Here is a 23,338-nt window from a genome sequence, read left to right as displayed (position 1 = left end):
AAGTCGTGACACACACACACACACACACACACACACACACACACACACACACACACACACACACACACACACACACACACACACACCAAATAAACGTTTATATTACTCCTAAACATTTTGCCAAATATCACACACTCCTATCCTCCTGGTGGAGTCCTGTGCCCAAAAGGGCACTTTTTCTACTTTAATGTGAGTTGTTAACTTCTTTGAACACAGGCATACTTTAGAGGTGCAATCTGAATCACTCACAAACGGCCGTTCTTAACCCAACATACCACAGGTGCGCGCTGAACTATAATAGTAATGTTGCCCACCACCCCCCAGGCCCCAGTGTGAGCGCTCTGGCTGCTCTGTCTATAGCTATAGGATGTGATCATTATTCTACTGTTGAAATGAATGGATTATAAATATAACTGTGTGCTTCGCTTTGTGACCCATGACCTTTGTGTTTGACCTCAGTGGATCCATTGATGAGGGAGTGGATCAGGATCCTGAATTGATGCAGAGGATCCACCTTCTATAGTGTTACCAGAGGGTAAGAATGTAACCTTAAGAAAAACACCACACCCTGCCTGAGGGTGTGATATGGGCTATAGCCCACGGTCCAAAATGATGAGAAACGAGGCTAACTTTTCTTTTCAAAATTTCAAAAAACATGGGCTATAACCCATCGTTTTTGTCATTTCGTCATTTTTTTCAAAAATGATGAAAAACGGCGCGCTATAGTATGCCGTACGATATGGGCTATAGCCCATGGTCCAAAATGATGAGAAACGAGGCTAACTTTTTTTTTCAAAAATTCAAAAAACATGGGCTATAACCCATCGTTTTTTTCATTTTTTCATTTTTTTCAAATCCTCAAAAATGATGAAAAACGGCGTGCCATAGTATGCCGTACGATATGGGCTATAGCCCATGGTCCAAAATGATGAGAAACGAGGATAACTTTTTTTTTCAAAATTTCAAAAAACATGGGCTATAACCCATCGTTTTTGTCAAATTGCGGAAATTGCGGAAATTGCGAAAATGGAAATTGCAGAAATTGCGGATTTATTTTTTCATTTATTTATTTTTTTCAAATCCTCAAAAATGATGAAAAACGGCGCGCTATAGTATGCCGTACGATATGGGCTATAGCCCACGGTCCAAAATGATGAGAAACGAGGCTAACTTTTTTTTTCAAAATTTCAAAAAACATGGGCTATAACCCATCGTTTTTTTCATTTTTTCATTTTTTTCAAATCCTCAAAAATGATGAAAAACGGCGTGCCATAGTATGCCGTACGATATGGGCTATAGCCCACGGTCCAAAATGATGAGAAACGAGGCTAACTTTTTTTTTCAAAATTTCAAAAAACATGGGCTATAACCCATCGTTTTTGTCATTTTTTCATTTTTTTCAAATCCTCAAAAATTATGAAAAACGGCGTGCCATAGTATGCCGTACGATATGGGCTATAGCCCACGGTCCAAAATGATGAGAAACGAGGCTAACTTTTTTTTTCAAAATTTCAAAAAACATGGGCTATAACCCATCGTTTTTTTCATTTTTTCATTTTTTTCAAATCCTCAAAAATGATGAAAAACGGCGTGCCATAGTATGCCGTACGATATGGGCTATAGCCCATGGTCCAAAATGATGAGAAACGAGGATAACTTTTTTTTTCAAAATTTCAAAAAACATGGGCTATAACCCATCGTTTTTGTCATTTCGTCATTTTTTTCAAATCCTCAAAAATGATGAAAAACGGCGCGCCATAGTATGCCGTACGATATGGGCTATAGCCCATGGTCCAAAATGATGAGAAACGAGGCTAACTTTTTTTTTCAAAATTTCAAAAAACATGGGCTATAACCCATCGTTTTTTTTATTTTTTTATTTTTTTCAAATCCTCAAAAATGATGAAAAACGGCGTGCCATAGTATGCTGTACGATATGGGCTATAGCCCATGGTCCAAAATGATGAGAAACGAGGATAACTTTTTTTTTCAAAATTTCAAAAAACATGGGCTATAACCCATCGTTTTTGTAATTTCGTCATTATTTTCAAATCTTCAAAAATGATGAAAAACGGCGCGCTATAGTATGCCGTACGATATGGGCTATAGCCCACGGTCCAAAATGATGAGAAACGAGGCTAACTTTTTTTTTCAAAATTTCAAAAAACATGGGCTATAACCCATCGTTTTTGTCATTTCGTCATTTTTTTAAAATCCTCAAAAATGATGAAAAACGGCGCGCTATAGTATGCCGTACGATATGGGCTATAGCCCATGGTCCAAAATGATTAGAAACGAGGCTAACTTTTTTTTTCAAAAATTCAAAAAACATGGGCTATAACCCATCGTTTTTGTCATTTTTTCATTTTTTTCAAATCTTCAAAAATGATGAAAAACGGCGCGCTATAGTATGCCGTACGATATGGGCTATAGCCCACGGTCCAAAATGATGAGAAACGAGGCTAACTTTTTTTTTCAAAATTTCAAAAAACATGGGCTATAATATAACCCATCGTTTTTGTCATTTCGTCATTTTTTTAAAATCCTCAAAAATGATGAAAAACGGCGCGCTATAGTATGCCGTACGATATGGGCTATAGCCCATGGTCCAAAATGATTAGAAACGAGGCTAACTTTTTTTTTCAAAAATTCAAAAAACATGGGCTATAACCCATCGTTTTTGTCAAATTGCGGAAATTGCGGAAATTGCGAAAATGGAAATTGCAGAAATTGCGGAAATTGCGGATTTATTTTTTCATTTTTTCATTTTTTTCAAATCCTCAAAAATGATGAAAAACGGCGCGCTATAGTATGCCGTACGATATGGGCTATAGCCCACGGTCCAAAATGATGAGAAACGAGGCTAACATTTTTTTTCAAAATTTCAAAAAACATGGGCTATAACCCATCGTTTTTTTCATTTTTTCATTTTTTTCAAATCTTCAAAAATGATGAAAAACGGCGCGCTATAGTATGCCGTACGATATGGGCTATAGCCCACGGTCCAAAATGATGAGAAACGAGGCTAACTTTTTTTTTCAAAATTTCAAAAAACATGGGCTATAACCCATCGTTTTTGTCATTTCGTCATTTTTTTAAAATCCTCAAAAATGATGAAAAACGGCGCGCTATAGTATGCCGTACGATATGGGCTATAGCCCATGGTCCAAAATGATTAGAAACGAGGCTAACTTTTTTTTTCAAAAATTCAAAAAACATGGGCTATAACCCATCGTTTTTGTCATTTTTTCATTTTTTTCAAATCTTCAAAAATGATGAAAAACGGCGCGCTATAGTATGCCGTACGATATGGGCTATAGCCCACGGTCCAAAATGATGAGAAACGAGGCTAACTTTTTTTTTCAAAATTTCAAAAAACATGGGCTATAATATAACCCATCGTTTTTGTCATTTCGTCATTTTTTTAAAATCCTCAAAAATGATGAAAAACGGCGCGCTATAGTATGCCGTACGATATGGGCTATAGCCCATGGTCCAAAATGATTAGAAACGAGGCTAACTTTTTTTTTCAAAAATTCAAAAAACATGGGCTATAACCCATCGTTTTTGTCAAATTGCGGAAATTGCGGAAATTGCGAAAATGGAAATTGCAGAAATTGCGGAAATTGCGGATTTATTTTTTCATTTTTTCATTTTTTTCAAATCCTCAAAAATGATGAAAAACGGCGCGCTATAGTATGCCGTACGATATGGGCTATAGCCCACGGTCCAAAATGATGAGAAACGAGGCTAACATTTTTTTTCAAAATTTCAAAAAACATGGGCTATAACCCATCGTTTTTTTCATTTTTTCATTTTTTTCAAATCCTCAAAAATGATGAAAAACGGCGTGCCATAGTATGCCGTACGATATGGGCTATAGCCCACGGTCCAAAATGATGAGAAACGAGGCTAACTTTTTTTTTCAAAATTTAAAAAAACATGGGCTATAACCCATCGTTTTTGTCATTTTTTCATTTTTTTCAAATCCTCAAAAATTATGAAAAACGGCGTGCCATAGTATGCCGTACGATATGGGCTATAGCCCACGGTCCAAAATGATGAGAAACGAGGCTAACTTTTTTTTTCAAAATTTCAAAAAACATGGGCTATAACCCATCGTTTTTTTCATTTTTTCATTTTTTTCAAATCCTCAAAAATGATGAAAAACGGCGTGCCATAGTATGCCGTACGATATGGGCTATAGCCCATGGTCCAAAATGATGAGAAACGAGGATAACTTTTTTTTTCAAAATTTCAAAAAACATGGGCTATAACCCATCGTTTTTGTCATTTCGTCATTTTTTTCAAATCCTCAAAAATGATGAAAAACGGCGCGCCATAGTATGCCGTACGATATGGGCTATAGCCCATGGTCCAAAATGATGAGAAACGAGGCTAACTTTTTTTTTCAAAATTTCAAAAAACATGGGCTATAACCCATCGTTTTTTTATTTTTTTATTTTTTTCAAATCCTCAAAAATGATGAAAAACGGCGTGCCATAGTATGCCGTACGATATGGGCTATAGCCCATGGTCCAAAATGATGAGAAACGAGGATAACTTTTTTTTTCAAAATTTCAAAAAACATGGGCTATAACCCATCGTTTTTGTAATTTCGTCATTATTTTCAAATCTTCAAAAATGATGAAAAACGGCGTGCCATAGTATGCCGTACGATATGGGCTATAGCCCACGGTCCAAAATGATGAGAAACGAGGCTAACTTTTTTTTTCAAAATTTCAAAAAACATGGGCTATAACCCATCGTTTTTGTCATTTTTTCATTTTTTTCAAATCCTCAAAAATTATGAAAAACGGCGTGCCATAGTATGCCGTACGATATGGGCTATAGCCCACGGTCCAAAATGATGAGAAACGAGGCTAACTTTTTTTTTCAAAATTTCAAAAAACATGGGCTATAACCCATCGTTTTTTTCATTTTTTCATTTTTTTCAAATCCTCAAAAATGATGAAAAACGGCGTGCCATAGTATGCCGTACGATATGGGCTATAGCCCATGGTCCAAAATGATGAGAAACGAGGATAACTTTTTTTTTCAAAATTTCAAAAAACATGGGCTATAACCCATCGTTTTTGTCATTTTGTCATTTTTTTCAAATCTTCAAAAATGATGAAAAACGGCGCGCTATAGTATGCCGTACGATATGGGCTATAGCCCACGGTCCAAAATGATGAGAAACGAGGATAACTTTTTTTTTCAAAATTTCAAAAAACATGGGCTATAACCCATCGTTTTTGTCATTTTGTCATTTTTTTCAAATCTTCAAAAATGATGAAAAACGGCGCGCTATAGTATGCCGTACGATATGGGCTATAGCCCATGGTCCAAAATGATTAGAAACGAGGCTAACTTTTTTTTTCAAAAATTCAAAAAACATGGGCTATAACCCATCGTTTTTGTCAAATTGCGGAAATTGCGGAAATTGCGAAAATGGAAATTGCAGAAATTGCGGAAATTGCGGATTTATTTTTTCATTTTTTCATTTTTTTCAAATCCTCAAAAATGATGAAAAACGGCGCGCTATAGTATGCCGTACGATATGGGCTATAGCCCACGGTCCAAAATGATGAGAAACGAGGCTAACATTTTTTTTCAAAATTTCAAAAAACATGGGCTATAACCCATCGTTTTTTTCATTTTTTCATTTTTTTCAAATCCTCAAAAATGATGAAAAACGGCGTGCCATAGTATGCCGTACGATATGGGCTATAGCCCACGGTCCAAAATGATGAGAAACGAGGCTAACTTTTTTTTTCAAAATTTAAAAAAACATGGGCTATAACCCATCGTTTTTGTCATTTTTTCATTTTTTTCAAATCCTCAAAAATTATGAAAAACGGCGTGCCATAGTATGCCGTACGATATGGGCTATAGCCCACGGTCCAAAATGATGAGAAACGAGGCTAACTTTTTTTTTCAAAATTTCAAAAAACATGGGCTATAACCCATCGTTTTTTTCATTTTTTCATTTTTTTCAAATCCTCAAAAATGATGAAAAACGGCGTGCCATAGTATGCCGTACGATATGGGCTATAGCCCATGGTCCAAAATGATGAGAAACGAGGATAACTTTTTTTTTCAAAATTTCAAAAAACATGGGCTATAACCCATCGTTTTTGTCATTTCGTCATTTTTTTCAAATCCTCAAAAATGATGAAAAACGGCGCGCCATAGTATGCCGTACGATATGGGCTATAGCCCATGGTCCAAAATGATGAGAAACGAGGATAACTTTTTTTTTCAAAATTTCAAAAAACATGGGCTATAACCCATCGTTTTTGTCAAATTGCGGAAATTGCGGAAATTGCGAAAATGGAAATTGCAGAAATTGCGGATTTATTTTTTCATTTATTTATTTTTTTCAAATCCTCAAAAATGATGAAAAACGGCGCGCTATAGTATGCCGTACGATATGGGCTATAGCCCACGGTCCAAAATGATGAGAAACGAGGCTAACTTTTTTTTTCAAAATTTCAAAAAACATGGGCTATAACCCATCGTTTTTTTCATTTTTTCATTTTTTTCAAATCCTCAAAAATGATGAAAAACGGCGTGCCATAGTATGCCGTACGATATGGGCTATAGCCCACGGTCCAAAATGATGAGAAACGAGGCTAACTTTTTTTTTCAAAATTTCAAAAAACATGGGCTATAACCCATCGTTTTTGTCATTTTTTCATTTTTTTCAAATCCTCAAAAATTATGAAAAACGGCGTGCCATAGTATGCCGTACGATATGGGCTATAGCCCACGGTCCAAAATGATGAGAAACGAGGCTAACTTTTTTTTTCAAAATTTCAAAAAACATGGGCTATAACCCATCGTTTTTTTCATTTTTTCATTTTTTTCAAATCCTCAAAAATGATGAAAAACGGCGTGCCATAGTATGCCGTACGATATGGGCTATAGCCCATGGTCCAAAATGATGAGAAACGAGGATAACTTTTTTTTTCAAAATTTCAAAAAACATGGGCTATAACCCATCGTTTTTGTCATTTCGTCATTTTTTTCAAATCCTCAAAAATGATGAAAAACGGCGCGCCATAGTATGCCGTACGATATGGGCTATAGCCCATGGTCCAAAATGATGAGAAACGAGGCTAACTTTTTTTTTCAAAATTTCAAAAAACATGGGCTATAACCCATCGTTTTTTTTATTTTTTTATTTTTTTCAAATCCTCAAAAATGATGAAAAACGGCGTGCCATAGTATGCTGTACGATATGGGCTATAGCCCATGGTCCAAAATGATGAGAAACGAGGATAACTTTTTTTTCAAAATTTCAAAAAACATGGGCTATAACCCATCGTTTTTGTAATTTCGTCATTATTTTCAAATCTTCAAAAATGATGAAAAACGGCGCGCTATAGTATGCCGTACGATATGGGCTATAGCCCACGGTCCAAAATGATGAGAAACGAGGCTAACTTTTTTTTTCAAAATTTCAAAAAACATGGGCTATAACCCATCGTTTTTGTCATTTCGTCATTTTTTTAAAATCCTCAAAAATGATGAAAAACGGCGCGCTATAGTATGCCGTACGATATGGGCTATAGCCCATGGTCCAAAATGATTAGAAACGAGGCTAACTTTTTTTTTCAAAAATTCAAAAAACATGGGCTATAACCCATCGTTTTTGTCATTTTTTCATTTTTTTCAAATCTTCAAAAATGATGAAAAACGGCGCGCTATAGTATGCCGTACGATATGGGCTATAGCCCACGGTCCAAAATGATGAGAAACGAGGCTAACTTTTTTTTTCAAAATTTCAAAAAACATGGGCTATAATATAACCCATCGTTTTTGTCATTTCGTCATTTTTTTAAAATCCTCAAAAATGATGAAAAACGGCGCGCTATAGTATGCCGTACGATATGGGCTATAGCCCATGGTCCAAAATGATTAGAAACGAGGCTAACTTTTTTTTTCAAAAATTCAAAAAACATGGGCTATAACCCATCGTTTTTGTCAAATTGCGGAAATTGCGGAAATTGCGAAAATGGAAATTGCAGAAATTGCGGAAATTGCGGATTTATTTTTTCATTTTTTCATTTTTTTCAAATCCTCAAAAATGATGAAAAACGGCGCGCTATAGTATGCCGTACGATATGGGCTATAGCCCACGGTCCAAAATGATGAGAAACGAGGCTAACATTTTTTTTCAAAATTTCAAAAAACATGGGCTATAACCCATCGTTTTTTTCATTTTTTCATTTTTTTCAAATCTTCAAAAATGATGAAAAACGGCGCGCTATAGTATGCCGTACGATATGGGCTATAGCCCACGGTCCAAAATGATGAGAAACGAGGCTAACTTTTTTTTTCAAAATTTCAAAAAACATGGGCTATAACCCATCGTTTTTGTCATTTCGTCATTTTTTTAAAATCCTCAAAAATGATGAAAAACGGCGCGCTATAGTATGCCGTACGATATGGGCTATAGCCCATGGTCCAAAATGATTAGAAACGAGGCTAACTTTTTTTTTCAAAAATTCAAAAAACATGGGCTATAACCCATCGTTTTTGTCATTTTTTCATTTTTTTCAAATCTTCAAAAATGATGAAAAACGGCGCGCTATAGTATGCCGTACGATATGGGCTATAGCCCACGGTCCAAAATGATGAGAAACGAGGCTAACTTTTTTTTTCAAAATTTCAAAAAACATGGGCTATAATATAACCCATCGTTTTTGTCATTTCGTCATTTTTTTAAAATCCTCAAAAATGATGAAAAACGGCGCGCTATAGTATGCCGTACGATATGGGCTATAGCCCATGGTCCAAAATGATTAGAAACGAGGCTAACTTTTTTTTTCAAAAATTCAAAAAACATGGGCTATAACCCATCGTTTTTGTCAAATTGCGGAAATTGCGGAAATTGCGAAAATGGAAATTGCAGAAATTGCGGAAATTGCGGATTTATTTTTTCATTTTTTCATTTTTTTCAAATCCTCAAAAATGATGAAAAACGGCGCGCTATAGTATGCCGTACGATATGGGCTATAGCCCACGGTCCAAAATGATGAGAAACGAGGCTAACATTTTTTTTCAAAATTTCAAAAAACATGGGCTATAACCCATCGTTTTTTTCATTTTTTCATTTTTTTCAAATCCTCAAAAATGATGAAAAACGGCGTGCCATAGTATGCCGTACGATATGGGCTATAGCCCACGGTCCAAAATGATGAGAAACGAGGCTAACTTTTTTTTTCAAAATTTAAAAAAACATGGGCTATAACCCATCGTTTTTGTCATTTTTTCATTTTTTTCAAATCCTCAAAAATTATGAAAAACGGCGTGCCATAGTATGCCGTACGATATGGGCTATAGCCCACGGTCCAAAATGATGAGAAACGAGGCTAACTTTTTTTTTCAAAATTTCAAAAAACATGGGCTATAACCCATCGTTTTTTTCATTTTTTCATTTTTTTCAAATCCTCAAAAATGATGAAAAACGGCGTGCCATAGTATGCCGTACGATATGGGCTATAGCCCATGGTCCAAAATGATGAGAAACGAGGATAACTTTTTTTTTCAAAATTTCAAAAAACATGGGCTATAACCCATCGTTTTTGTCATTTCGTCATTTTTTTCAAATCCTCAAAAATGATGAAAAACGGCGCGCCATAGTATGCCGTACGATATGGGCTATAGCCCATGGTCCAAAATGATGAGAAACGAGGCTAACTTTTTTTTTCAAAATTTCAAAAAACATGGGCTATAACCCATCGTTTTTTTATTTTTTTATTTTTTTCAAATCCTCAAAAATGATGAAAAACGGCGTGCCATAGTATGCCGTACGATATGGGCTATAGCCCATGGTCCAAAATGATGAGAAACGAGGATAACTTTTTTTTTCAAAATTTCAAAAAACATGGGCTATAACCCATCGTTTTTGTAATTTCGTCATTATTTTCAAATCTTCAAAAATGATGAAAAACGGCGTGCCATAGTATGCCGTACGATATGGGCTATAGCCCACGGTCCAAAATGATGAGAAACGAGGCTAACTTTTTTTTTCAAAATTTCAAAAAACATGGGCTATAACCCATCGTTTTTGTCATTTTTTCATTTTTTTCAAATCCTCAAAAATTATGAAAAACGGCGTGCCATAGTATGCCGTACGATATGGGCTATAGCCCACGGTCCAAAATGATGAGAAACGAGGCTAACTTTTTTTTTCAAAATTTCAAAAAACATGGGCTATAACCCATCGTTTTTTTCATTTTTTCATTTTTTTCAAATCCTCAAAAATGATGAAAAACGGCGTGCCATAGTATGCCGTACGATATGGGCTATAGCCCATGGTCCAAAATGATGAGAAACGAGGATAACTTTTTTTTTCAAAATTTCAAAAAACATGGGCTATAACCCATCGTTTTTGTCATTTTGTCATTTTTTTCAAATCTTCAAAAATGATGAAAAACGGCGCGCTATAGTATGCCGTACGATATGGGCTATAGCCCACGGTCCAAAATGATGAGAAACGAGGATAACTTTTTTTTTCAAAATTTCAAAAAACATGGGCTATAACCCATCGTTTTTGTCATTTTGTCATTTTTTTCAAATCTTCAAAAATGATGAAAAACGGCGCGCTATAGTATGCCGTACGATATGGGCTATAGCCCATGGTCCAAAATGATTAGAAACGAGGCTAACTTTTTTTTTCAAAAATTCAAAAAACATGGGCTATAACCCATCGTTTTTGTCAAATTGCGGAAATTGCGGAAATTGCGAAAATGGAAATTGCAGAAATTGCGGAAATTGCGGATTTATTTTTTCATTTTTTCATTTTTTTCAAATCCTCAAAAATGATGAAAAACGGCGCGCTATAGTATGCCGTACGATATGGGCTATAGCCCACGGTCCAAAATGATGAGAAACGAGGCTAACATTTTTTTTCAAAATTTCAAAAAACATGGGCTATAACCCATCGTTTTTTTCATTTTTTCATTTTTTTCAAATCCTCAAAAATGATGAAAAACGGCGTGCCATAGTATGCCGTACGATATGGGCTATAGCCCACGGTCCAAAATGATGAGAAACGAGGCTAACTTTTTTTTTCAAAATTTAAAAAAACATGGGCTATAACCCATCGTTTTTGTCATTTTTTCATTTTTTTCAAATCCTCAAAAATTATGAAAAACGGCGTGCCATAGTATGCCGTACGATATGGGCTATAGCCCACGGTCCAAAATGATGAGAAACGAGGCTAACTTTTTTTTTCAAAATTTCAAAAAACATGGGCTATAACCCATCGTTTTTTTCATTTTTTCATTTTTTTCAAATCCTCAAAAATGATGAAAAACGGCGTGCCATAGTATGCCGTACGATATGGGCTATAGCCCATGGTCCAAAATGATGAGAAACGAGGATAACTTTTTTTTTCAAAATTTCAAAAAACATGGGCTATAACCCATCGTTTTTGTCATTTCGTCATTTTTTTCAAATCCTCAAAAATGATGAAAAACGGCGCGCCATAGTATGCCGTACGATATGGGCTATAGCCCATGGTCCAAAATGATGAGAAACGAGGCTAACTTTTTTTTTCAAAATTTCAAAAAACATGGGCTATAACCCATCGTTTTTTTATTTTTTTATTTTTTTCAAATCCTCAAAAATGATGAAAAACGGCGTGCCATAGTATGCCGTACGATATGGGCTATAGCCCATGGTCCAAAATGATGAGAAACGAGGATAACTTTTTTTTTCAAAATTTCAAAAAACATGGGCTATAACCCATCGTTTTTGTAATTTCGTCATTATTTTCAAATCTTCAAAAATGATGAAAAACGGCGCGCTATAGTATGCCGTACGATATGGGCTATAGCCCACGGTCCAAAATGATGAGAAACGAGGCTAACTTTTTTTTTCAAAATTTCAAAAAACATGGGCTATAACCCATCGTTTTTTTCATTTTTTCATTTTTTTCAAATCCTCAAAAATGATGAAAAACGGCGTGCCATAGTATGCCGTACGATATGGGCTATAGCCCATGGTCCAAAATGATGAGAAACGAGGATAACTTTTTTTTTCAAAATTTCAAAAAACATGGGCTATAACCCATCGTTTTTGTCATTTTGTCATTTTTTTCAAATCTTCAAAAATGATGAAAAACGGCGCGCTATAGTATGCCGTACGATATGGGCTATAGCCCACGGTCCAAAATGATGAGAAACGAGGCTAACTTTTTTTTTCAAAAATTCAAAAAACATGGGCTATAACCCATCGTTTTTTTCATTTTTTCATTTTTTTCGAATCCTCAAAAATGATGAAAAACGGCGTGCCATAGTATGCCGTACGATATGGGCTATAGCCCACGGTCCAAAATGATGAGAAACGAGGCTAACTTTTTTTTTCAAAATTTCAAAAAACATGGGCTATAACCCATCGTTTTTTTCATTTTTTCATTTTTTTCAAATCCTCAAAAATGATGAAAAACGGCGTGCCATAGTATGCCGTACGATATGGGCTATAGCCCATGGTCCAAAATGATGAGAAACGAGGATAACTTTTTTTTTCCAAAATTTCAAAAAACATGGGCTATAACCCATCGTTTTTGTCATTTCGTCATTATTTTCAAATCTTCAAAAATGATGACAATCTGCCTGAGTGCAAAGGACAAGACACTAACACCACAAAACGACACTATTCAGGATTATAAACTGGTTCTATACACGCAATTGTTATTTTAGTTGTATGGTTAATTGGAAATTGTATTAGGCCTAATAAATGTATTTTTGATTTAGTTTTTCTGTAATAATTATATCTGCTCTCCTCCCACCAGACGCACGCACGCACGCACAATGGAAATCGTTATGCATTTGTGTCAATAAAGATGTTTTGAAATCAAAACCCATCTTTTCATGGTTTTTGACAACATTTTTACTTACAGTATTATATTACAGGATGTTTTCATGGGATACTAGATAAGGGGTATGGGCAAGATATAGCCCCTAGTGTCCTATTACATGGAACGGAAGCGGTTGGAATCAATTCAATGTACATTTCGGATCAAACAGGAAGAGTGCTGTCTAAAATCTGTAAAAAAAAAAAAACGAATGCAGTTGATGTGGCTCAGCTTATTTTAATGTAAAGACTTAAATGTAAAAGGAAATAAATACAAATAAACAGCTAATGTGTTAGATGGTCTCTAAAACTAATAATGTAATTTCTTAAATATGATGAAAAACATCACATTTAACACCACAAATATGCTATAATACTTAAATAGCTCATGCAGAATTGATGCTATTGCATGCTCTACAGTGAAAGATTGGATGAAGATGCAAAGAGAAAAATGCTCATGTTGGGTTGCTCAAGGACACTTCGACATCAACTCTGGGGAAGCCCGGGTTTGAACTGGCAACCTTGCGGTTACCATCCAGCCACTCTACCCCTGAGCCACCGCTACCCGCGGTTATTTATGCTGTACATTGAATTGTATTTCTGTGGTTGGTTTAGGTTCAAATAAAGTCCTAAATCACAGCCGCGGTCACATGACAACTCCAGAAAGAGCAGGATGTAATTAGGTTGATTGAGAACATGCAGGCTCAGAAATGTTTGTTTCAAGCACAGATGCCTTTTAGTGACATTACGAAGGTCACTAAACACTGCTCATTGAAATATTAAATGTGAGTGCAGAATAAAGTAGTTCCAAGCTAAATCTCATTTGTTGTCATAATTATGAACCCTAATGATTAGAGGTTTTATGATATACGTTTGCTTTGAAAAGCATTTAGGTTTTGGATTGTTTTGGTTGATGATTTTTGTTTTCTGCATATTTCTTTTGTTTTGTTATTTGACATGTTTAGTTTGATTTGTTGTTTCAGTTTTTATATTGACTCATTTTTTTAAACCACAACGTTTGGTTTATAAATCCTTGTCTTTATGTTTATGCCACAAACTAAGGCATGTGAGATGCATGGTGCAGAGTTCTGTCTCCATGATGCCCCCAATTACCCAGGTGTAAGTAGTCACTGATTAGCCCCTCCCCTATAAAGCCTGGTGGCCATGGTAGCTTTCCTGTTTGGTCTTTGTTTGCACTGACTGAGCAAAGTAGGAAACTGCTTGTTGATTTAGCACTTTTTGAGTTTAGGCCATTGATTTTTTTGGACCTAATGTATGTTTCGCAGGCATCCCTTCTCTACACATCAGTGTTGATGACCAAATGTGCAGAAATGTTGCCTTTGTGATCTGTACCTTCATATTGTGGTTCTAACACAGTTCTACTTATAGGCTTGTCTACTCTTGCCATTGTGGAACACATCAACAGTGTGGTTACCTTAGCACTTTTAATGGATTCCCAAGATGGAATACCATCAAGTTGAATTTACTGAGCTGTTCTTACTCTGCCATGGTCACATGTATACAATTTCCATAGTCCTGTTCTTACCCCAAATTGTTGTTTGTTTTTGTATTTAATTGTTTGGTGTTTGTTGCAATAAATACGTGAAATGGAATTTGTTGGATTCAATTAAAAAAAGGTATCCTTGAGTCACTAGCTCAAAACAGAATGCAGTTCACAAGTATGGAGCTCAGCCTATAATAAAAAATAAAAAAAACGATGGGCCCATCGTTTTATGAATATTTGGAGAAAATAAATTGCGGAGTGTTGCGGAGGATGAGAAACATTAGCAAATTGCGGAGTGTTGCGGAGGATGAGAAACATTAGCATTTATCCTCATTTTTCATCATTTTGGACCATGGGCTAGAGCCCATATCGTACGGCATACTATAGCATGCCGTTTAACATCATTTTTGAGGATTTGGGGAAAAAAATGCAAATTGAGTGTTGCGGAGGATTGGGGAGGATTTTTCTCCAAATTGCGGAGTGTTGCGGAGGAGTTTTCTCCAAAAATTCCAAAAATGATGGGCTATAACCCAGGGATACTCAAATAGATTTACCTGTGGGCCACATTACAAAAATGGCAAGGGGCCAGGGGCCAGTAGATAAAATTACGACATTAATGATACTTGATAACTTCTCTCTTTCAATTGCTTTATTTTCGCAAAATGTATCAAAGTACAATGTGCATGCACACAATATGTAAATAAATGTGTTACATTTTCTTGCATAAACACAAAGAGCTGTTTCCATAACTGCACAAATTATTGCACATAACATGAGTAGCTGTTATAATAACATAACATAACATGAGTAGCTCTTTGCCTGCCTGCCTGCCTGCCTGTCTGTCTGTCCATGAGTAGTTATTTGTCTGTCTTTCAATGAGTAGCTGTCTGTCTGCCTGTCTATGAGTAGCTGTCTGACTGCCTGCCTGTCCAATTCTCCATGAGTAGCTGGCTGACTGAGTAAAATAAAACAATCTACCTGAAAATAGATAGCTATAACTGAAGAGCAATTTCCGCAATTTCATCAATTACCATTTCCGCAATTTCCGCAATTTCCTCAATTTCCATTTCCGCAATTTCCGCAATTTCCGCAATTACAATTTCCGCAATTCCCGCAATTTCCATTTCCGCAATTCCGCAATTTCCATTTCCAACTATTAATGGCAGCTGGGTTTCATCATTCAAATAAAATAGAATTCTGTCCGTTTAGCTATAAAATTATGTCAGGGAATAGGGATACACAGTATATATCTTTCATTTGCATTGCATCCCCCCCCCCCCCCCCCAAGCTTTTATTTTCGTTTGCTCAATGAAAGAGTAAATGTGGGAAACAGAGTAAAATGTTCCCACAGATGGTTTTAAACAGTAACCTAAATCTCAGTTGTCATCATAAACCCTGATCATCAGGGGTATACCTTTAGATTCAATCATTCTGGCAGGGGTAGAGGTGTCTGATGTGGATTTTCATCCCTTGACCTGTCACCTCTGCCTTCAACCTTAAATACAACCTCCAAATTCTTATTAGTGTGAAATGCCTAGTGGCGCAAGAGGAAAGCATAGGTCTCACAAGCTGAAGGTGGTGGGTTTGAATCTTGCTCAGAGCAAACCTTCATTTTCTGGCTTTTTAAGGCTAAAGTGCCGAGGCAGGCCACCTCCCTCCTCACGCCCTCTTTTGGCTCCGGGGGAGGGGGAGGATTTTTTTTGGGAACCCGCCTCTGGGGCGGGATTTTTTTATGAGCCTGCCTCCTGGGGGCGGAGCTTAAGAAATGTATTAAGCAAAGTGATTTTTGTACTTTTTACATTCAATTGATTGAACCATTTTATTTTTATTGAGATATTTGAGTTTTTTATGACTCTTTATTTCAGCTGTTTTGTTTCAATTGATTTTGTTTTTTTGGTTGAGTATTAGGTTGAGTATTAGTTGGTTTTTTGGTTGAGTATTAGTTTTTGTTTGAGTATTAGTTTTCTTTGAGGTTTGAACCTATGACGTTTGGTTTATGAAGCCTAGTTTTTATCTATTGAGCCACACTGGCATGTAAGGTACAATCGGGAACTTATATTTAACCAGCCTTTCAGAATTTAGATGGACATTGAAAATGTTCTTCAGGAGACTTGAACCCTGAATGTCCTGTTTATAAACCCCAGGTTTATCACCTGAGCCACACTGGCATGTAAGGTACAATCGGGAAGTTATATTTAACCAGCCTTTTAGAATTTAGATGGACATTGAAAATGTTCTTCAGGAGACTTGAACCCTGAATGTCCTGTTTATAAACCCCAGGTTTATCACCTGAGCCACACTGGCATGTAAGGTACAATCGGGAACTTATATTTAACCAGCCTTTCAGAATTTAGATGGACATTGAAAATGTTCTTCAGGAGACTTGAACCCTGAATGTCCTGTTTATAAACCCCTGGTTTACCACCTGCGCCACACTGGCATGTGTAATACTGTTGAGAATGTCTTACTTAGCACCTTTCAGAATTTAGATGGACAGTGAAAATGTCCAGTGGCAGGTTCGAACTCACAACCTTTGGTGCACAAACACTGGATTTTACTCATGAGCCACACAGGCATAAGTAATGCAGTTGAGAACGTATTACTTAACCCACCTTTCAGAATTTAGATGCACAGTTAAAATGTCCTTCAGGAGACTTGAACCCTGATTGTTCTGGTTGTAAATCACAGGTTTATTTCATGAGCCACACTGGCATGTGTAATACTGTTGAGAATGTCTTACTTAGCCACCTTTCAGAATTTAGATGGACTGAAAATGTCCTGTGGCAGGTTCAAACTCGCAACCTTTGGTGTACAAACACTGGATTTCACTCATGAGCCACACAGGCATAAGTGATGCAGTTGAGAATGTCTCACTTAACCCACCTTTCAGAATTTAGAGGTTCTTTAGGAGTTTCATTAGGAGGTTCAAAAACAATGCACACTTTAGGAGGTTCAAACACTGCACCTTTCAGAAGGACAGTGAAAATGTTCTTTAAGAGGCTTGAACCTCTAATTGTTTGATTTGTTGTTTCAGTTTTTATATTGAAACATTTTTGAGTTTTTTGTTGATTGTTAGTTTAGTTTGGTTTGTGTTTTTTGTTGATTATTAGTTTTGTTTGAGTTTCTTTTAGTTTTGTTTGAGTATTAGTTTTGATTGAGTTTCTTTTAGTTTTGTTTGAGTTTTTTGTCGATTGTTAGTTTAGTTTGGTTTGTGTTTTTTGTTGAATATTAGTTTTGTTTGAGTTTCTTTTAGTTTTGTTTGAGTATTAGTTTTGATTGAGTTTCTTTTCGTTTTGTTTGATTTTTTTGTTGATTATTAGTTTTGTTGAGTTTCTTTTAGTTTTGTTTGTGTTTTTTGTTGATTATTAGTTTTGTTTGAGTTTTGAACCAGTAACCTTTGGATTGTAAAGCTCAGATGTATCTTTTGAGCCACGCTGGGCTGTAAGGTACAATCTGGGACTTATATTTAACCCACCTTTTAGCGCACAACGTGTCGATGTTGATCGGCTACTGTATAGTTAAATTATTTTAAAAGGTTTTTGAAAATAGTAAAACAAAAAGGCAAATACGTTTAGGGATAAGGGGTAGGGCGTGGCACAAGATGGGGCCCCTAGTATCCCATGAAAACATCCTGTAATATAATACTGTAAGAAAACACTTCCGTTGTCAAAAACCATGAAAAGATGGGTTTTGATTTCAAAACATCTTTATTGACACAAATGCATAACGATTTCCATTGTGCGTGTGTTCGTGCGTGCGTGCGTCTGTCTGTTGGGGAGGAGAGCAGATATAATTATTACAGAAAAGCACACAGTTATATTTATAATCCATTCATTTCAACAGTAGAATAATGATCACATCCTATAGCTATATAGACAGAGCAGCCAGAGCGCTCACACTGGGGCCTGGGGGGGTGGTGGGCGACATTATTATTATAGTTCTGCGCCCACCTGTGGTATGTTGGGTTAAAAATGGCCGTTTGTGAGTGATTCAGATTCCACCTCTAAAGTAATATGCACGCACGCCCCATCCTGTTCCCTCAGGTCCAGCGACGCCGGCCTCCTCAGGCTCAAAACCTGGGGGCGACAGGGCCTTCTCTGTGGCCGCCCGCCCCTACCCTCTGGAATGCGCTCCCCAAACACATCAGGGATGCTCCCTCCCTCCCCGGCTTCAAAACCACCTGTTTAGTAGAGCATTTCCAAGCGGATGCGTTTTTAACTTGTTAACTGTACTGGGTTTAATTCTTATTTTATTAGTTTTGTCTAATAAAGTTGTCCTGTTCTTATGTCCTTTTCTAAATCATTTGTTTGTATGCACTCGGATCCTATCCTGCACCTGGAATACTATTAAAAGGTCCTATAGTGCTAGATTGGCTGTGATATTACATACATTCCATGTATTCCATACACAGTACAGAGCCATAGATCACTCCTAATATGCCCTTCTCCTGTGTCTGTGAAATGTATGCAATATGACAGCATTCTAGAACTATAAAGGTCCTTTACTTCAACTAAAAATGTCCATGTCGTTAGTACAGTTCTCAGATAGCATCCATACTCACTCAGAAACTTGTTGAACTCTTCTCCTCCAGGCTAGTGTGTATAGTTGACCAGCCACAGTCTATCTTGTTGTCGTTCATGTCAGCTGGTTATGGTAGAAATAAAATACAAAAGGTGAAAACCAGCTCCAAACACACAAACATGCTGATATACACACACAATGATATTAATCCCTGCAGGCTCTTCATTTGGTGACAACATTTACCAGATTATTTAATTTATAAACATCTCTGTTTTCACCTCTTTCTCCTTCTCTTCTCCTTTTTAGCCCCACCCCATTTCATACCTGCTGACTAGAGTTGATTGACACCTGGATGTCATCCTTTGTTGTCTCTTTAGCTTGACAAGATATAGAGTAGGGGTTTTCAACAGGGGGTTACTCGAGGGGGACCACCAGGTTTTTGTAATTGGGAAAAGATATAATAATAATAATAATAATTGCATTAACCACTTGAACCCTAGCATCCCCCGGTATTCTGAGGGGAACATTAGCCGAAGAAAGCTGATCTACAAGCTCACAAAGGGTGAGGTCGCCCTTTGTGAGGTCGTGCACGCATCTGCCTGGGTCTGGGTGACATGCAGCAGACTGCTGGGCGAGTGCTGGCACTTTGGCATGGGGGGGTAAGATCTTAATTCTCGGACCTGTTGAAAAAACCCTGTTTTCGCCGGCTTCTGGGCACTCTAGGTCGTCCTCAGACGAGCCCTCCATCGTCGTTTCCAGTCATCCCGGTTCTCCATACATCTGACCAGTTCGTTGGTACTTTGCGCTCCTGCGTCGTTCTTGAGTACATCCACGTATGTTAGCGTTGGACGTCCTCGTGACCGGTGCCCGTGCGTTGGTTCCCACAGCACTAGTTTACTGGCTGGCAGCTCTTGGTGTCTTTGGCAGTGTCCTGCTAGTCTCATTCTCCTGGCTGCTATTTTCTGGGTCACCCTTGGCATTCCATCATACAGAGTTGTGTTTGTAACATGTGTGCTCTTATTGATGTTGAGTACTGCACTAATAACATTGGGGCCGTCTAAATGGACAGTTATCAGTCAAAAGGGAGACATCGATGGGGAAGGATCAACATATGGCATATCAGAACAGGTCAGGTCCATATGGAGATCTAAGGGTTTGAGGTCAGATGTAGAGTTGCTGGCCAATATTGATGACATCAGGGATCTCCATATATGGGCTTAATATTGATGACACCATGGGGATCTCCATCCCTGATGATGTCACGTGATGTCGACCTTTGGTCACAATAAATCACTCAATCCTATGCCCTCCTGTGTCAGTGGAATATAGGGCTATAAAGGTTCTATACTTTAACTAAATGTCATTACACTTCTCAGACAGCATCCATATAGTTCCATACTCACTCAGAAACTTGTTGAGGTGTCTCTCACACGCTCTTCTCCTCCAGGCTAGTGTGTTAGTTGACCAGCCACAGTCCACCTAGTTGTTATTAATGTCAGCTGATTGTGGTAGAATTAGTGAGTGAAAACCCAGCTTCAAACACACAAACATGCTGATATACACACACTGATATTAATCCCTCGCTCTTATTTAATTTGGTGACATTTACCAGATTATGTATAATAACATCTCTGTTTCTCGGACTGTCTTCCTTCCTGCTATTTTTTTAGTCCCACCCCCTGCAATATGTTGACTATAGTTGATTGACACCTGTCCTGTATGCCCAATGACATTTCTTTGTTTGGGAACCATCTGCTGCACTATAGGTCTAGGTCTAATAAATGTTGTGTCCTGTTGTGTCCAGCAGCTGTCAGTGTTGAGTTTAGTACCTGTTTGTGAACTTGGGTTGTTTTCCAAAAAGGAGATCTTCTGTTTCTGAGCCTTATTCTGGCCATGTCTTAATTAACACATCAACATACAGCAGAGCTAGGCAACAATGGGCAAAAATATGTGACCATTCGATGGAATTATGTGAACCTTTGGGCTTTGGCCAAAACAGGTGGCCATTCAGAAAAACAATTCAAGCTAAAATGTGCACATTATTGCATTGCACCACATTATGAGCTTTTCACAATAAATAAGTAGCCTATAGGGTTTAGTTCAGCTTAGTTTAAGCTGCAGATTGAGTGTAGTTGTACCTTCTGAACTGTGTATTTGTATTGTATGTAATGTCAATTATACAAACATAATGCTGCATCCTCTCAATAAATTCTGACCAAATTCTGCTCAATTCAATCTCCCCACACCCTCCCAAACGGTGATCTTTCTGCACGCAAACATTAATTATCAACATAAGGGCTATAGCTGTACTTTATATACGTTGACCTCTACCATGCACATTCACATTGACAACTATTATATCTGGCGTTCATAAGGTCAGATCATTTAGAGTTGCTGGCCGGCTCCATTTATATGCAGATCTAGGTGATGATCCAGTCTTCTCCATGTATTCCTATCCAGGGTTTGATGAGGTCAGCGTCGTGATCTTCATAATATGGAGATCCAGGTGATGATAGTCAGTCAGCTCCAACATATGGAGATCCATGTGTACCAACTTGGTTCATTTAGCGGCAACCGCCAACCACACTGGTTATCATCATGAGACTGATCAAACCCGGGAACACTCAAGACACACTCCATATAATAGCCAGATCAACGTATGGAATTCATTCTGTATTGGCCATATATGGAGCGTGTCACGACTCACGAGGCATGACTGACGGACTGCCGAGGGATGCAGGTTTTCATAGTAAACTGCGACCTACAGTCACAATGATCCTCTATAGTTTATAGGCCGATCTGAGCAGTTGTTCAAAACTTTCACTGTAAAAGGTACTATACAGTAGCTGCACAGGGTTCTTTCAGACATATGTGACCAGATTTGACTGAGAGCCTTCCAATGTGCAACCTCCAGCTTTTCACCAGAGGAGAAACACTTACTTTATTTATATTTTATCCAAAATGTGCAATAGCACAGGCAGACAGACTCTTCGCATATACTAGAGCATGTCTGAAATAAATATTAGAACTGAAATCGACATGTAAATTTGAAATAAATGCTTAAACATGTAGCCAGGTGTAATGTTAGTCCACAGAAGTGAACCAAATTTAATTCAAGCCTGTTGTGCCTCAGACACTCTCAGCCTACTCTCAGCCAGTCTTTTGAAAATGTTCTCTTTGATCTTTTGTATGTTAAACTTCGGTTAACGCTCCAGCATTGAACTTCAGGGAGACTGGAACTTGAACATGGAAGCTCTGTGCTGCGAGACTGATCATTACACCACCATCTCTCAGCAGATGACTACTGTTGAGGCGTTCTTTTGTAGCTCATGTTTTTATAATAATTCAACTTACTGTGGACAGCCAGCTTAAACTGAAGTGAATTTTCAGTTTAACCGTTGCGTCGTGGCACCCACTTTGAGAAACCCTTACACAGTAACACAAATTTGAACCAAAGAGAATCACTTTAGCCTATACCTTTAAGTAACAAATCACTGTTTGCCACTACTACTATAATATTTACCACAAAACAACAACTACTACTACTACCACTACTAGTATACCTTATAGACATCATGGACGCTGGTGAGGCGGTCGAACTTGGAGTACATGCAGTTGAGCATGTGGACGATGTGGATGGGTTCACAGGCAGCGCAGATGTTGGTGAAGGTCACCACGTCACTGAACAGGATGGTGCACACCTCAAACTCTCCTAACACACACACACACACACACACACACACACACACACACACACACACACACACACACACACACACACACACACACACACACACACACACACAGAGAGGGTAAGTAAAACCATAAACATTCCACCATAAATAATTCAATAACTTTTAATTGCAGTGTGTGTGTGTGTGTGTGTGTGTGTGTGTGTGTGTGTGTGTGTGTGTGTGTGTGTGTGTGTGTGTGTTGGCTAAACATTCATACAGTATACATACCCTTTTAACATTGGCCTGTTATAGCGCCACCAACAGGTGGATTGTTGCAAAACACATTTTTGGAACAAAATGCCTCAAATCATCCAATTGCCATCCCAGGCAAGAAGAAATGGCACCCTTTTCACATTGGCCTATTATAGCGCCACCAGGACGGCGGTGGCTCAGGGGTAGAGTGCCTGGATGGGAACCGCAAGGTTGCCAGTTCGAACCCGGGCTCCCCCAGAGTTACTGTCGAAGTGTCCTTGAGCAAGACACTGAACCCCTAATTGCTCCCGATGTGCTAGTTGGTGCCTTGCATGGTTTCCGCTGCCATCGGTGTATGAATGTGTGAATGTAATGCACAATCTATGTAAAGCGCCTTGGATAAAGGCACTATATAAATGCACCATTTACCATTTGCCACAACCTGACCTGCATGCCCTGGTGGAGACCTGTGCCCCGAGGGGCACTTTATCTAGTTCTGTGTTTGTCTCTCTGA

At 37.7% G+C, this 23,338-nt stretch overlaps 1 protein-coding gene across 1 annotated transcript in view; it reads right to left on the bottom strand.

Moving 5' to 3' along the window:
* LOC308311717 (guanylate cyclase soluble subunit beta-2-like) overlaps positions 1-23,338 on the bottom strand; it is a gene marked incomplete at its 3' end in the record, with an annotated part of 43,252 nt that overhangs the window by 12,465 nt on the left and 7,449 nt on the right. The window contains exon 11 of the mRNA XM_080758503.1: positions 22,462-22,610. Coding sequence (XP_080614629.1) covers positions 22,462-22,610 — 149 coding nt within the window. The remainder of the gene's footprint in view (positions 1-22,461; positions 22,611-23,338) is intronic.

Source organism: Protomyctophum bolini, assembly GCF_963924005.1.
Source record: "Protomyctophum bolini genome assembly, chromosome: 24".
NCBI classification, from domain to species: Eukaryota; Metazoa; Chordata; class Actinopteri; order Myctophiformes; family Myctophidae; genus Protomyctophum; species Protomyctophum bolini.
The sequence above is the reverse complement of the archived record's forward strand: the minus strand, read 5'-3'. Positions and strand labels throughout refer to the sequence as shown.